Source organism: Peromyscus leucopus, chromosome 9 (genome assembly GCF_004664715.2).
Source record: "Peromyscus leucopus breed LL Stock chromosome 9, UCI_PerLeu_2.1, whole genome shotgun sequence".
Classification (NCBI taxonomy): Eukaryota; Metazoa; Chordata; class Mammalia; order Rodentia; family Cricetidae; genus Peromyscus; species Peromyscus leucopus.
The window spans coordinates 111,575,452-111,592,569 of record NC_051070.1 but is presented as its reverse complement, the minus strand read 5'-3'; the positions used below and the strand labels follow the sequence as shown (position 1 = coordinate 111,592,569).

General features: G+C 45.0%; 1 protein-coding gene across 4 annotated transcripts in view; it reads right to left on the bottom strand.

The window, feature by feature from the left end:
* The window catches only part of Cacna2d3 (calcium voltage-gated channel auxiliary subunit alpha2delta 3), an 844,969-nt gene that overhangs the window by 154,857 nt on the left and 672,994 nt on the right, over positions 1–17,118 (bottom strand). For all 4 annotated transcript variants that reach the window (XM_028882449.2, XM_028882447.2, XM_028882448.2 and 1 more), the window contains 6 exons: positions 8,890–8,961; positions 8,564–8,625; positions 7,147–7,214; positions 3,800–3,845; positions 3,569–3,666; positions 1,000–1,093 (listed from right to left, as the gene is read on the bottom strand). In XM_028882449.2, coding sequence (XP_028738282.1) covers positions 1,000–1,093; positions 3,569–3,666; positions 3,800–3,845; positions 7,147–7,214; positions 8,564–8,625; positions 8,890–8,961 — 440 coding nt within the window. The remainder of the gene's footprint in view (positions 1–999; positions 1,094–3,568; positions 3,667–3,799; positions 3,846–7,146; positions 7,215–8,563; positions 8,626–8,889; positions 8,962–17,118) is intronic.

The window sequence follows — 17,118 nt, the reverse complement described above, 5'->3', positions numbered from 1 at the left end:
CCAGGCTGCTTCAGCCTCCTGTCATTGCCTGATACCACTCCCTCCCTGCCCCCCACATTTCTGTAACAACCTCTAATGCTTCAAATGTGTTTTCTCATCTAGTGGCTCTAAGTCTTGCCAGTCCATCTTCCTGAAGTTCCCCTTGCCCCCATCTACCGTAGGCCTTGTCATAGTGTACCTGTCTTCTTGTCTTCACTACAGTTAACACAAGTGTAAATGACTTCATATACCATAGAAGCCAGGAGAGCGACCACTGTGTCTTCTGTCCGGGTGATCTCTGCTATGCCATTGCCTGGCGAGTACACACAGAACATACACACTTCTTGAATGAATGAAGAATGGATGAATGAATGGCAATGAGAGAATGAACCATAGATGTAATGGAAGGGAAGGCAAAAGCAAAGGAAGAAACTAATGAAGAATAGGAACCCAAAGAGAACTGGATATACTGTACCACTTAAGGGTCTACGGAGGGTGAATAGTGAAAAGTAATACAATAACAAGCTGCTAACACAGTGCTGGCCCTGGTTTCTGACATCAACTATTCTTGATTTCCCCCACCTGCACCCCCTCCTCCACTTCAGATAGAAAACCACAGAGCTGTAACTGACACCCCACTGAAAAGAGTCACCCCTTTCCTCAGCCTCCTTACACCCTCCTCTGGCCTCCTCCCAAGTTCACAGCAGCCTGTGAAGGGGGAGGGGCTGTGGCAAGGCAGGGAGCTCCTCCCACCAACCCCCCCTTCGGAAGTGTCACCCTACCTCCACGGACTGAATTTCATGTAACGTTAAAACTCAAACAAATTCCATGTCAAGTCCAGGAGCCTGCCATCCAAGCTCGTGCCGCTACACTGCTCTAGCTCTTTGCGGTTTGGAGCTTAGGGGGAAATTAAAAAACTTTAACACCAGGCTCCTAAAACAGTTTAGTTCCTTAAACCATAACCATATTTTGGAGCTTGTGCGGAAATGTCCACAAAGGCGGACACATGCAGCCACTTACTCAGATTTGTTGAGGGCCAGGCTGGTCCAATAGGCTTCGATAGGGGCGCTCACCACAGCATCAAAAAGGACTTCTTGGATCAGTTCTTTGTCACCTATTAGGAGGGACAGAAGACAAGAAGGCTCTGGCTAGACTCCAAGGAAAGGCACCATTGAGGTTCATGGGGCTGGTTTGTGGGGTCAGCAGGCTATGTTCTTATACAGGGTATTGCTTTATGAGTTAACTTCCCACTGGCTCAAAATATGAAACAGCCTGATACTTGATACACTAGTAATCGCACTGGGCCCCGAGCAATGGGACCAGACAGTAGCAAGCAGAAAGGCTTGGGCGTCCCACACTTCAGTTTTCTGCTCTCTTCTCCCGGCTCACAGTTCATGCCAGGGCCAGCGTGCTGAGTGCTAATTTTGAAGATGGGGAGCCAGAACCCCTGGAAAAGCTGCCTCTGGCCCTTCCTACAGCTATCACTTGTTTAGTGCTCTGCATTCAGAAGGGGACGCGAATTATGGGAACTCATAGCATGTGATTTCTTCCATTGAAGACTTTCTCTCATTTTAATGGGGGATAGCTGTGCCTGTCCAAAAGGCTACTGGGCACAGTGCTGTAGAAGAGGCTAAATGGTAGGAGATTGTGAGTCTAAGAGAGGCTTCTTAGAGGCAGGCCAGTATTCCATTTATGAGAGAGTACAAAGGGTAAAAAGTAAACACTATAAACAATTTCACACATTGTCAGAAAGATGCTGAAAAAGTTCAGATGTGATTATATAGCAGAATCCTGTGGATAAGGCAAACAAACTCAATCAAGACAAATGATCCACACAAATAAACTTCATAAGTATGAAGAGTAAATGGGAGCTATACATAGATCTATACATTATACTGTTGTATGTAGTAATTCATATAATATAACATCCTGAGGGTCTCTTAACTTAAATGTCTGATCCCAAAATACCTCATATTTCAGACTTTGGGGATTTTATAATATTTGGAATACATACTGAGATATGGAGTATGACATGGGTGTAAACACAAAATTCATTTTTTTCTCATATACCTCAAATATAAAATCTGCATATAATTGCAAACAACATTTTAAGGTGATTTCGTCCATAAAACAAGTGAATTTTCTGCCTGTTGTAGTGCTACTAGTATTGCTTAAACACTTTTCAGATTAGGGATTCTAGAGTTTGGGATGAGGAATGGTAAATTCTGTATACACCCTTAATATGCAAGGTAACGAAAAGAATGCCATACACTGTTCATGGAAACCCACTTAAACAGTAACAATCTGAGCAAGACACATGAGAATGATGACTGAATATAGACAGTCATTCTTTGGGGGGGGGCAGGGCAGGGATACACAAAGCCTTCAGTACTAACTCTGATGTTTCTTCCTTAATGAGCACCTGAAGCAAACATCACAACATATTAAGAAGCTAAGGGGTGACTAACAAAAGCTGAACTTGGAGCTGGCCAGGTGACTCGGCAGTTAAGACCACTCACTGCTCTCATGAAGGCTCTGAGTTTAATTCTGAGCCCCCACCCATACGGTGGCTCACAACCATCTGTAATTCCAGTTTTAGGGGATCCAATGCTCTCTTCTGGTCTCTGTGGGCACCAGACACTCAGGTGGTGCATGTAGGTATGCATGTAGGCAAAACACCCATACACATAAAAAATGATTTAAACAAAATCTTAATTTAAAAATACATTTTCATAGTATCTCTATGCTTGAGATATGTTTTTTGATATAGTAATTAGCAAGTTCAAAGAAATGAAAAACTGGTTCATCTGTTGCCCATCTGAACCTTTTCCTACCAGAGGATAACCCCAAAAGCAGATCCAGCCCATGAAACTGTCAGTGCGTGGCTGGAGAGTCTCCACACACCTCTGCTGGAACTGCTTTGGTTATTCTGTAAGACACCACATGTCAAGCAGGTTTCTCATCATTGATAAGTGATGCCCACTGAAGGGGGAGCAGGTACTATGCTTCTTTTTGGTGAATCCCTCTGTTCATGTTGCAGCTACTTAAACTACCTTGTCATGGGGAGGGTCTGCTCAGGCCTTAGGGGAGCATCCAGAGCTCCTGTCTTTCAGTAGGTAGGGCTTCTACCCCTGGGCCATGGTCACCAGCCATTTAGTTCTCACAGAGCATTTGCAAGGGCCATTGGTAGGAACAGAACAAGAGGCGTCAGATGCTGGGGGCACTGCCCACTCTTGGAGGACCATGAGACCGAGGTATTTGCATGGGGTAGTTCTTTGGCCAGCCCCAGTTCCTTATTTGTAGAAGGGGGCTAGAATAGGAGAGCTGTGCAATCTCTGTCCACCTTCATCATCTCCATCTTACCCAGCTGTTTAACTAGATGGTCTGGGAGTGCAGATCCAATGTGGTTGAGAATACTGTGGTTATAACTTACATTATTTCTCATGTTTTCCTATAGGAAGAGACGTGGCTAGGTATGACGGACAATGTGTACAAAGGCAAAGGCTGCTCTTGAAACCTGAGCCCCCTTGATGACTTTGCAGCTCCCGTCCCTCCCCACAACCACAGCATACTTTGAGAGCACACTCACATTGAAGTAGAGGCTCTTTGCCTTTGAGGTAGAGCTTAATAGCTTCCAGTTGAGACAGATGGCGGTGCTCTGGGTGCAGGTCAGTGTTGCAGTAGGACCTAAGAATGTGACAGGGTCCCAAAGGAGAACATATAAATATTCACAGCATCTTCCCACTTTGCATTTGAACCAGGAAAACTGGGTAAGAGGGCAACAAATCCTGAAGCTGCTGAAGGACTTTCAGAGTCTTACCATTCATCTGCCAAGGACACATCAGGATGTTCTAAGTCATGTAGGCCTGGAAGCCAAGGACAAAGCATTATTAAGTATCACTCTTTCTTCTCCTCTTCCTCCTGTAGACCTCAAATATTCTAGGATAAACAAGGATTCTGGACATATGTAAAGAGTCATCCAGATCATGCTCTCACCCTGCTGTGGCCAGCACCGCCACATTCCTTTGGTGTTCATCCCAGAGAAATCTCAGCCTTATGAAAATGAAGGGCATATCTAATGGGATGGCCAGGGAGACAGATTCTGGAGCTCCATGGAGTCTGAACTGAGAACTGGGCCAGGCCATTTAACTCCTGTGTGAGGCTAACAAGTTTACTTCTCCGTATTTTCTTCATGCACTAAACAAGAATGATATAGTCCTTACCTGACACATAGTTATGAGGATGATATTATGGGTTGAAATATATGAGATTGTTAATACTCAATTATTTTCAGCGAGCAAAGAAGGCTAGTAGTTGTTAAAGGATTCTAAGTAAAAGTGAGTTATCTGTCTAGAAAAGTAGTTAGTAGAGTTGAGGCTGGCATTGGAAGTTTCATAGAATACTCCAGACTTCCTGATATATGCTATTGTTTTGATATGGTTTGTCTTCCAAGGGTCTGTGTGAGTGTGTGTGTGTGTGTGTGTGTGTGTGTGTGCGTGCGTGCGTGCGTGCGTGCGTGTGTGTGTGTTTGTGTGTGTGTGTTGGGAACTTGAACCCTGATAAGACAGCATTGAGAGGGTAGGAACTTTTAAGAGCAGGATTTAATGAAAGTGATTAGGTAATGGGGTTACTACGCCCTGAAGAGATTAATGCAGTGCTCACAGAAATGGGTCTCTTGCTTCCTCATTTGTATGAGAGGCCCTCTTCTACACAGTAATATTCCTTTCCACCTTTCTGTGTTGTGTTGCTGCCAGAAAGCCAACTGAATGTGGCCACCCAATCTTGAAATTCACTCCTCTAATATCATAGCTAAATAAATGTTTTAGAGGATACTTCACCTCCAGCATTTTGAAACAGCAACACTAATGAGATAAGACACTCTGCAGAGCCAGCCTCTTCCTCTGATTTCAGTGGGTCATCTGCAGACCAACATTTCCTAATATGCGTAGGTACTGTTACAACGTTTGTAATGTTTCAGGAAGTCAGTTTCTCAAATGACTCACTGTACTCCAATCCTCGCCAAATGCAAATGTCAAAAATACTAGACGTACAACATAATATTGTTTAGTTCTATAGGAAGTAAGCTGTTGAATACTAGTTTATCTATCAGCTTTCCTGTAAGGAAGCTGAGACTAATAACATGTACCCAATTGATTCAATAATCACTGTATACAACTATATAAAAGAAGCAACATGTCAAAGGAGGTTTTGAAGAGACACAGTATTAGTAGGAAGACCAGCTCAGGCTTCAAACTTCAACGCTGTTTTAGGGGTACTGGGGACTGAACCCTGGATGTGGTGCCTGCAAGGCCAATGCTCTACCCCTGAGCTAAACCCTCAGCCCTGACCTCTTACCGTTCTGAGCAAACCTTGCTGTTCATCACCTTGGTAGCAGCAGGCATTGGCAAAGTATGTGGGAACCCAGTCATCCTGCAGAGGAGCCTTCCTAGCTACAGAACTCCTGGAATATGGGTGCCATCCTCAAAGAACTTTCCATTCCAGGAACAGAAGAGAGCTATGATCAGACCACAGCTCTCACAGATGAGAACTTTTGGCTAGCAACCTCAGCGAAATCATCTTTCCTGGGTTCTTTTGCTCAGGGAGCTGACAGGGCTGAGTCCTTTTATTTACAGAGGACCCACGGGGAGAGGAAGATCTGATCTCATTTGTGTGGATAACCAGACACTCCCTCCCCCTGCACTCTGCTAAGTATTCAAACTAATTTCTTGCTTAGTTCTGAAATTCTCTCAAGTGATGGCTCAGCCTAACAGCTGTGGAACACACAGGAAGGAGGTAGTCACCAGAAATATGGTCCAAAAGACTGCAAGACAACTGTGTGCAGGAGGAAAGCCAGAGAGGAGAGAGAGAGCAAAAAAACAGACAATGGAGGGAAGGAGGGCTAGAAGGAGGAAGGAGGGGAAGGGAGGGAGGGAGGGAAAGAGGAAGGGAGAGAGAGAGGTAGATAGACAGGCAGACAGATAGAGACAGAGGGAGAGCAAGGGAGAGATAGGCTAAAGGGACAGACACAAGAGAGGCAAATGGTCCACTAAAGACCTCCTCCTGCTCTGACCATGAATCATTTTCTCTGTTTCATCTCAAATGGCTTGGGCATGAATTTTATTGCTTCAGGATTACTGATGCCCTCAAAGTTATACATAGCCCATGGGACTAGAAAGTTCTAGAAATTGAAACATGGCTTCTAAGAATACATCCTGTAGAGTATATCTTGTCCAGACCACAGGTTGACCCATATTCTCTTATGCATCCTTGAGAAAAGAGGCCATATGTTTGGCTCTTGGATGGGTATATCCTTGTTTCTGTCCAGTACCCAATGGACCCCTCTACTCTACCTTCTGTTCCATCTGACATCGTGGCTCCTTGTCAGCTAAAACCTAGTGCCTGGGAAACACTGCAAAGCCAATCAGCAGATGGACCTGACCCAAAGACCACGTTAAGTAAGTACCTTACTCAAAATCATTTATAGAAAAAGAGCCATTTAAATACCACACTCACCCAACTCCAAATGCTCACAGTACTGGAGGTGGTACCTGCTTAGGATTTGTGGGTTGTTGGGGATGTAAAGGACAATTTCTGTGACAGCAACTTCATACTTTACAGATTGGGGATGACTAAAGTTTACGGGAGTCACTGTGCGCCTGTGCTTTATAAAGATGGAAGATCTTAGAGCTACCAGACCCTACTTCCGCTTCCCAACCTCTGTCAATCTCTTCAGTGGTCACATTTCCATTGGGCAAAGGATAACACAAAACCAATGAGATGGGTGCCTCAACTATGCTGAAAGCAAAGACTTCCGGATCTTTCTGTGCATTGCTTCTCCTTAGACTTGTGTTTTTACATTCATTTAGTTCTTCCTCTAGCATTGAATATATGAGAATCAAGGTGGTATGAGGTTCCCACAATTTTGCCTCCACAACTTTATGGGTAAAAGAATACAATAAAACCAGCCACTGGCAGGGGTTCCCACCGTTAAGGAACCCACACAAAACTGGCAGGAAAAGAAGCATGAAGTGGGCAATGGTTTGACTCAAGTGCCCAAATTAGTAGCCCGCGGCTTGAAAGGCTCACACGCTCTTCCGTTCTCTCAGCACCGGCTCAGGGCCTTCCTCCCCATACCCAAGGATAAGCCAACCCAAGTTTGTGCCTTACCTTCTTCGATGGTTACATTCCCTCGGAAGAAGTATTTCCCATGGCCCCTGGAGAGCGCCACACCTAAACTGTGCAGAGAAACAAAGCAAACCTTGAAGTCCAGGGCAGTGACTGGAATAGACTTGTGGGCTAGCATTTTTTTAAATTTTATTTTCCATTTTCACATTTCCATTTCATGTTCTGTAAACAATTTTTCCAACAGTTTACTTTCAAAAACCTCACTGATTATAGTGGGTGTTGGTTTTTCTTAGGCCCAAGCAGCTGCTTCAAAGTCATTTCTGATTGGAAATGCCAGCGGCAATTGGCTGCTGTTGTGTTTGCAAGATTTGTGGCCAATGGCTTGCCCCTCCAGAAAGCCTTCCCCTGGATGTCCTCCCAAGGCCACACACCCTGCTCCCTGCTACCACCTTACACACCTCTGCTCTGAACTAGGCAGAGACTCCCAGACCCCAGAAAAATGGATCCCTTCTCAAGAGCAAACCCAAAAAATGCCAGCAACATTCAAGTGCAGCAGCATGGCCATATGGCTGCCTTGTTAGCCTGGTCGGTCCACTCCCTGGTCTAACAGCTTTCCCACATTCTTATTGGCTTGATTTAAATGCCTTTCTGTTTTGCCGTAAAGTAAGAGACTGCTTCTCTAAAAACAGTCCCTTCATTTGGCAAAGCCATTTAGTGGCTCATGTGTTCCTTGACTCCTCCTGGTTCCAAGTTGCATCTGGTCACATTCCTTGGCAATGGGTGACAATGATGCTAGAGTTTACTTTTCAGACTCATCTATACTGGTTAATGCTTCCTTGACTTTGAAAGACACCAGCTCAAGAGCATGAAGCAATCCTACTAAAAGAAGCTGTTGCTGTTGTTTTCTACAAATCACATAACAACATGGAGTTAACAGTAGCAGGCCACTTTAGAATACTCCATACACATCCGAAAGCAGGCCACGAGACAAAATCGTATTTTTAGAACTATAAGAGAGAGACGACACAGAAGGACACTCAGAAGGGTTGAAACAGAAGCACAAGGTGGGGATGAAATGCCATCCGCAGGAGGATTACCAGGTCATGAAAATAAAGGGTGAGAAATAGGTCTTAGGAGGTAGCAAGTGAGATGGTATAAGGAACCTGGTGACCCTCTGAACTGGTCTCCTCCACCCTCGGTGGGAGCCCCGAAGATTTTGTGTTGGGAGTGGGATGCGAAGCTGTGGCAAATGGATGGGTTGTTTGGGGTAGGCCTGAACCATCTTCCCCCTTCTAGAACAAAGACAAAGAGCAGCCTGGGCAAAGCCCCTTCCTCACTCTTTCCAGCCTTTGGGCAGGGTGTTTGTTATCCTCAGATGATGAGCTCTGAGAGGCCAGCAGGTTGGGTACAAACACACTGAGAGGTCTGATGAAATGTCCATGATTATGGTCAGCTCTACCTGAAAGGAGTACCCTTGATGTCTGTATAATAGTAGTCATTTGTCATCACCAAAACCCGTTTCTAGATCGGGGGGGGGGAAAAAGTCATAGAGAAAAGAAAACAGGGTTAGTCTGCTAGATGACGTTTTTTCAGAAATCAATAAAAACAAATGGATATATTACGATCTGGTTAATACTACTACTACATGAATCTTGTTTGAGATAAGTAAAGACAAGAGAGAAATGAGCTCGACGAAAGATATTTATTCCAAAGAGAACCTTCAGAGCTAATTTTTCACACTGGTTTGTTTTAATGAAGTGGCAAGAATGTTTGAGAAAAAGGTACCCCTTTGTCCACGGTCTTCTTCACCTCCATGGAGAACTTCCCTGTCTTCCGGTTCACCATGGCATTTCGTAGCTGGAACAAGAAAGTGAAATTGGGAATTAGTGCCTCCCCAGGTTTCCACGTCATTGGGTGCCTAGAAACAGAAGTCCCCTGTACAAAGTCCAGACAAGATTCCCACTGACTCTTCATGCTTCTGAGGCTGCACACAGAACTCTAAATCAGCTCTCCAGGGGAGAGACCAGCACCTCTCCTGCTCCTGGACAATGGGAGCGTGGTGAGTATGGACAAATGATTTTTCAACTATGATTTGGGGTGCACAAGTGAACCACTCAGGGGCAGCAACAAGAGAGGCCTCAGGATGTTGATGAGCCCAGAGGTCAGAGAATGAACTCCAGACAATCTGCTAAAACTATCAACAAGCAAGGATGTCTCTGGGGGACAAGTTGGTTTTCAAAAGGGGTACCGATTTGTCACAAAGAAATCATTTTTCAAAAGATAATCAAGTTCAAGATGTTTTTCTAAACAGTAGTTTAAAAGATTGGGGGGCATTGGGGAGACAGTAACTCTTTTTCCACAGCATGAATCAGCTTCTGATGGTCACCCACTTAACAGCCTCGCTGACAAGACAGTGAACAGTACCCCTGCCTCTGAGTTTTCGAGGTCCCATCTTGGAACAGTGAGCCTGGCTGGCCTCCCCTCCCCCTGGCTGACCTCCTCTAATTACCTGTGGCCTTCCACGAGTTCAGAGGAGGACAGCAGACTGGGTGATGAAGGATGTGCCTTCATGGGCAGCAAGGGGACATGACAGGAAAGGCCATTTAATGGGCTAGGAACAAAGGCTGACATGCCAGTCCATTGGGAACTGTTCTTTCTCTGTTTGCGCTTCAGGATGTGTGTGTGTGTGTGTGTGTGTGTGTGTGTGTGTGTGTGTGTTGTTTTTTGTTTTTAATTTCTTTCCTCTCTTTCCTCCTTTGGAGGAGCTTGAGTGAGATCAGGCTGATAGAAAATTGCAGGGCTTGCAAGCACCTCAAATTTGATTCAGGGCTGTCTAGATTTGGGTTCGCATTCCCGTCTTCTGTGAGAGAGAGTAAAAGCATAATTTTTAGCTGGAGGCATGTATAAAATAAAACATATATTTTACTTTAGATATTTTTTAACAACACATAATGGGCATTTCTGGAAATATTTTCCCATTTTAACTTTTGTGGTTTTGGATAGAGAGAGCTGGTCCTAATTAAGTCTACTTTCTAACTTTTAAGAACGGGCTCGATTTATCATTAACATGGTTTTCATTTTTCCTCTTTCTGGTGCCTGCCTAAAGCCATTTGGGACCTTCCCCTCTCAAGTTCCCCAGGCAAGTCAGAGATTATGTCAGCTTCTCCCTGCCAACCTCCCCCTCCCCTGGTAGCAGAGAACAATTAGCATGGGGCCAGGGAGGGCCCGGGGCCAGGGTCACTGATACTTTCTGGAGGCGAAGGTTTAGAGAGTTCTTCTAGTCTTGCAAGGACAATATTCTCTCCTTCCCGAGCACCTCATTGTGAGGAAGGACAGGATGCTGTCACTTAGAAATAGACCCTAGAGACAGAGCTTTATGATCACGGGCAAATCATGACTTTCTCTGTGCCTTCCTTTCCTCTTCCGCCAAACAGAACTGAGTGCAGCACCCATCTTATCCAGTCGTATACAGAACACACACACACACACACACACACACACACACACACACACAAAACTGAGCACAGCACCCATCTCATCCAGTCGTAGTACAGAACACACACACACACACACACACACACACACACAACTGAGCACAGCACCCATCTCATCCAGTCGTAGTACAGAACACAGGGGTAAATAAGCAGAGGACACTAACTGCCCTCTGTGCCTTAGTTGTCCTCCAGCCTCATCTCCACTGTCGTCAGTGGCACTGCCATCTTCTTCCTCACCCGGTGTGGTGTCAGGAACCTCCTGCTAGCTAAAGGAATCAGTATTCAAGTTCCAGGCCACGGGCCACCAACCTCCAATCTCTTACGGTTCCTGTTCCTCCAGCTGCTTTGACAATGAGCTACATGAAAAAGGCATCTTGCGCTGAGGACGCCTTTGCACTTCCTGTCTCCTTAGAGTCCATTTCCTGTCTTCACCTGTCAGGGCTCACTAGGTGGACTTTGTGCCCTCTGCCCTGTAGTCACAGATTTCAAGTTACTGTTCATGACTCTCCATGAGTTAGACAGACTCAAGAGGGGACAGCATGGGGCATTGGGGACCCCAAGCCAGCAAGGCTCTCACATACGAGCTATTGTTTGATCTTGTTGTGCCTCAGGGTCTTCTTCTGTCATTTGTTCAGTGAAAAATGACCCTGAGTGAAGCCACCCGGATCCCAAACCCCTGTCAGGTGCCTTCTGAACTGATGTCATTGGGTTGTTGGCAAATTCCCAATGCTGGGCGATACTGTTGACTGAATGCTTCCTGTGGATCAGACACTAATTCGAAAACTCGAAGGACTGTCTTCTGTATTTCTATTTCTACAGCTATTTGATGGGAGGGGAAACTGAGACCCAAGGCTGAGAAGCTCGCCTAAGGAAGCACAGGTGCTCTCACTCTGGGGCTGAAAAGACGACTCGGCAAATAAGAGCGCTCGCTGCTCTCGTCGTGGGCCTGGGTTCGGTTCTTAGCACTGCCATTGGGCAGCTCGTAGCCACCTATAATTCCAGCTCCAGGTGATGTGATATCCTCTTCTGGCTTCAAAGGGAGTTTTCATGCTTGTGGTACACACACACACACACACACACACACACACACACAAGTTCCAACTCTCTGCTGCCTAAATCAGAAGATAAAATTAACTATTTATCATTAGTATAAATTATATATTGTTATTTCTTAAGTTTTAGAACTTGGCCATGGCAGGGTCTGTGGTTTTGCCTTCCCAGTAGCTCTTCCATACACTTTAGCCCTGGGACCTAGAGCCCATGAGAAGGGGATATGCTGCCCTCACTATCAGAGGAGGGAAGAGGCCAATAGTTGGAATTTACTTTATGAGACTGGAACATTCTAGAAAAGTCACTTTCTATCTTAATGGACTGTGTATTGCCAAGGATCCCTTGCACATAATCAGGCTAGAAGTCGGTGGCCCTCACACTTGAGGGAGGTCCACAGAGTTCAGGGGAGAGTGATGAGCAATAACAATCCTGTCTTCCCCATGGAAGGAGGGAAAAGTATGGCCATGGTACTGCTCTGAACAGCCTTTGAACTTGCCATTGCCTGGATTTGTAATCATGAACAGCTGGAAAAATGAAAATGACTTGGCAGAGGAAAACTTTAAAATAATTTTTGGTGTATCCATATGTTAGCTAATTATACTGTCATTAAAAATCACATGCATAGATGCTTGACTAAACACACCCAAAGAAAGGCAAGTTGGATGCCAGTGGTCTATGGTACCTTTTTTGTTCCCTATCAGATGCCAGATATCAGTAGGTGTGATATGCAATGGCCACAGAAGCAGCTCTCATCACAATGAGATGAATAACATAAAAGGCAGAATCTCCTCTAGGGGATATAAAAATCTGGCCACTTATCAGCCTCCCCGCCTCTGGGATACACCCTGATATGTGCTTCACTGGAGTCCTTGGGGATCATCAGCTTGACTGACTCATCAAATCACCTACTTTTATATTACCATGCTCCAGTTAAGGCTGGATGCTTATTCCACTGGAGGCCTGCTGCTCTTCCCTCTTAGGCAGAGCCCACTGGGGAAAGCTTCCCCAAAAGGTATCGTGGTGACTGTAGCTTGTGTCTCCTTATATAATGACAGCTCATTCTCTTGGTAGTGAGTCTTGTCCTTGTTAGAATGGGGCTTTCAATTTCCATAGACACAGGTAGCCTGCTGTTCCAAGCCCCTACTTATAAGCTACCTAGCCCAGCCTATAGATGGAAGGGATGTGAGACAGGCCAGATCAATAGCTGTTTCTTTACCAAAAATGCTTTCAATGAGTACATGAAGATAGCATGCACAGAGAGCCCCAACCACAAATCTTCTTCCCTTATACATCAGCTTTGGCTCTCTAGATATCAGGGTTCAAGGGATCAAGCATGAAATCTATACAAATGAAAAAAAATAGCATAAAGAAGAATAAAATAAGCAACCAAAGGCCTTGGAAATGTGTGACCAAAGGCCTCAGAACATGTCCCAGAGTGAGATGCTCAGAGGGCTTTGGGAAGAAGGGCTCTGGAGAAGTGTTCCCTGAGACTCATCATGGGAAGAAGTGTGGGCTTCCTAAGGGCAGTAGAAGGTGGCTTCCAGTACAACAGAACGGGTTCCAGAATGGGTTAAAGACAGAATCCATAGGCTATGGCTACACCATTGATAAGGTTTCAGAGCAAGGCAGACAGAGGGTTGTAAGAAAATAAAAGTTCTACATGTCCCGGTCAAACCATAGTCAGCTCCAAGGACCCTGATATTTTACAAGGAACTCTACACAATCTCAAATCTTTCATGCTTTTCTCCCATGGATGGGCTTTTTTCTGAGATGGGATACCTTCACTTGACCAATCATACCTTCACTTGACCAATCAACTAACCAGAATTCCCCACATACATTCACACTAACAAGATTTTCCCTAATGGAATGCATGATTTATATGCAGCCCATTTCCGAAGTAGCACTTGGTAGCTCTTTATCGAGATCTCTCCCTGCTGCAGGGGTTGGCAGGAAGTGTGTGTGGGGGGATCCTATCACTTTACTTCTCTGTGAAGCTTCCCTTGCTTGCCCTTCTGAAATCCTTCCTTGGTCGTCATTCTTCATGACTCTGGGGCAGGGAACTCGGAGACCACTGACTTGGGTAAACATGGTGCCTGTTGAACACTGGGCTACAGTATACTTGTCCTCCATGCTTAGCCCACTGCGAGCCGAGCAAGGCTCCTCTTTTGTACTCAAAGAGTCCACAATAACCCCACAGGGTTGAACATTCACTTTGGAAGAACTCGCCACATTTGTGAGGTGCCAAATGGAGTCTTCAGGGACTCTGGAACTCGAGGGCTTTTTCGAAAGCACACTAAAGTGGGTGTGTCAAAGACACAGTTTAAGGGAGCAGATAGCCTGATGTGTGCCTTTGGACTGTGACATAACTGCTCTGCCTCAGTTTCCTTAACTGTAAAATAGAGATAGATACTTGCCAGGATTGCAATGAGGAATAAATAAACTCGTCTCTTACAACACTGAAGGGAGTACCACGGACAAGGAAAGTTCCTTATTTGGTAGCTATTCTTACTTATATGAGCTCTCTCTATTTATAGAAATAATTATGTTCACTGTGGAATAGTTGAGCAATGACTAAAACGTAATAAGATCAAACTGAAAATCATCCTAATTCCTTCAGCCATGTCCAGGAATTTCAGCCCTGAAACCATATTCACACAAACAACAAAAACAGACTCATCAACTTGTATTTATATAAATATATATATATATATATATATATATATATGCATACACATGCTTACACACATGCGCGCGCGCACACACGCACACATACACACAAAATAACAGCAACAATAACAGAAAAAGAGACTATCAACGTGAGAGTTGGGGGGACATGGGAGGGGCTGGAGGAAGGGAAGGAAGAAGGTACAGTAATTTTTTTAAAAAATTAATATAATTTTTCTTTCCCAGAGGTGATCCTCACTGGTGACTCAGATTGGATCATGTGTATTTCAAAGTCCACTGCTGACACACAGGTCCCCCAAGTATCTGTCATTTCACAGTAATTGACATGATATCTAACTTATCCTATAGTGGCAACAGAAGTCCCATGCACAGTCCTCTATACGGTCTATTTTTCTCTTGTGTATGTGTGTTGGTACATGTGTATGTATGTTTGTCCAGGTACGCATGTATATAGATATATGTGTATCTGAATGGGTGTGCATGTGTATGGAAGGTGGAGGCCAGACTTTAAAGATGGGTTTTGTTCTACAGAAATTATCCACATTGAGTTTTGGACAAGTTCTCTTGCTGGGATTTGGGGCACACACCCTGGGGTTAGCCTAACCTCCCTATCCCCAGTATTGAAATGACAGCTGGAATTGCACCATCCCCGTGCAGCTTTTTACGAGGGTGCTGGGGATCAACCTCAGATCCTCCATGCTTGTACAGCAAGCACTTACAAAGTGAGCCATCCCTTCAGCCCCCCTTAATTTTGGCCAGACCATTTTTGCAAATCTTTAAATGATATGTGTAATATTACATCATTTTTGGAAGTATGCGGGGTCTATGCTATAAATGTGCTCATTAAATTGTACAAAGAGCCTTGCTGTCCATGAGAAGCAGGCTTCTCTATTCAGGTTCTCTGCAGCCAGGTTGACTTCACTGCTTCTGCCCAGTCAGCTCCGCTTCCTTGGTCCTTCACACATTTTGATCTGAAACCTGTCCTTTGTTACTTCTTTACAAGCTTCTCCAATAGCATGTGGGTATGTAGGCCTCTATGTGCAACACATAAGAATGTTTTTCACTGATTCCAAAATTCTCCAATGATTGGCCCACAGGAGAGATGGTAGTTTGGGTTTTCCTATGTCAAACACATCAATATTGAAGGAACTCAACATTTCAAATTCCTTGGGCTTCTTGCCATAAGGTACCCAAACAAAAGACAGCCAGAGACCAATTTGTACATAAGAAGAATATCGGCCTGATTTGAGAACTGGTAACTCTGAGAGTAGAAACACAGAACTTGACTCAGATGACAAGGAAGGACACAGTGGGAATCTGATACTTGAAACTCCAATCATAAAGGAAAATGTAGTAAGGAGCTATAAAGTACTTCTGAACCATGAATAGCAAAAGGAGATGTCCACTCACCAAAACAGCAGCTCGGGCCCAGGGGCAATAACAGTGAGATGAACAAGCAAGTTGCAGGTGAAGGGGAGGTGAGTGTGCCAGCCCCTGAGAGTGGGGACTTAGGAAGTAAAAGTTAATATGATCAAGTTGGTTATCCCCAGTGACCACAGCAGAAAAGATGAAGAATCATGTCTATGGTAAGGTTCAACACTTCTGGGAAAGAAAAAGAAGGGGTCCAGTGAGATCCAAAGAGAGCATGGAAAAAGGTGAAGTTGGAAGAGAAAGAAAGCAGAAGTTACTCTGCAAAGAACCATAATGGGAGTTTGCGATTAGAAACCCAGAGGGCCCATTCACAGAACCCGGCATAGCCACACAACGGGGTAAGCGCTTTTTTTTTAAAAAAATCTTTCAATCTATCAATATGTTTAATCCTCAGAGCATCTGGGAGGACAACCACGAGATGCAGCCCGAATGGTGACACATTAGAGACAGAGAGCCTAGACACAGGTGAGATTTGAATCCAGGCCCTGTAGACACTGGTGCTGGCACGATTGGACCAAGTACATGAGGTGCAGTTTATTCCAGAAACCCACCAGGATCCTGGTCACAATGCTTGAGGAACAGAAGACATCAAACTCTTCCAGGTCCTTGACCCCACATGACACCAGAGCAGTGGCAAGTAGGGGGAAAAGAGTGGATGAGGCAGTAGTTTTTCTGTTTATGCAGTCATAAAGAATGGCAACTTTATTTTTGTCTTAACCAGAAGGGGCTAGGGTAAATTTCTATAACAGATATAGTTCTTGTATTTTACAGGCAAGGGGGAAATCCCTAAGCTTTCTGCTGGCTGAGAGCACTCAGGGAGCAGAGGATGTGAAAACAAGGGAAGCAGTAACAGAGGAGCGGTGACGCTGGCCCTGTCTCTATAAAGCAGGAGACGGTCTGGGAGGTCCAATGGCAGCCCTCGACATCCCATGGGAAGGGCAGAGGCACAGGAAATGGGGATGGGATTGGGGGTACAGCTGGGGTGGGAGGCTGCCAAACCCCTCTGCTGCTCTTTAGAAACAAGAGTTGTGTCCATGGAGACCTGACAAGTTGGTTCTGTCTATCTGGGAGCCTGTCTTATCGGCCTGTAAGACACCCTGACCTTGTAGTTCCTGGGTCTCCTGTGAACCAGCCAGAATTCTCTGAAGATGGTCCTGACAATTTTACTCAGCACAAGGTGGGATTAATCAGCTGCAGAGGAAACCAGAGCCCACTGGGCATAGGTTCAGTAGACTGTGCAACTGGCCCGTCTACTGGCTGGAGAGTTATAACAATTCTAACCACAGTAGAATGGTTTGTTGTCTCCATAGCCCTCTGCACCAGCTCCTGGGGTATCCTGTGTAGCCAACAG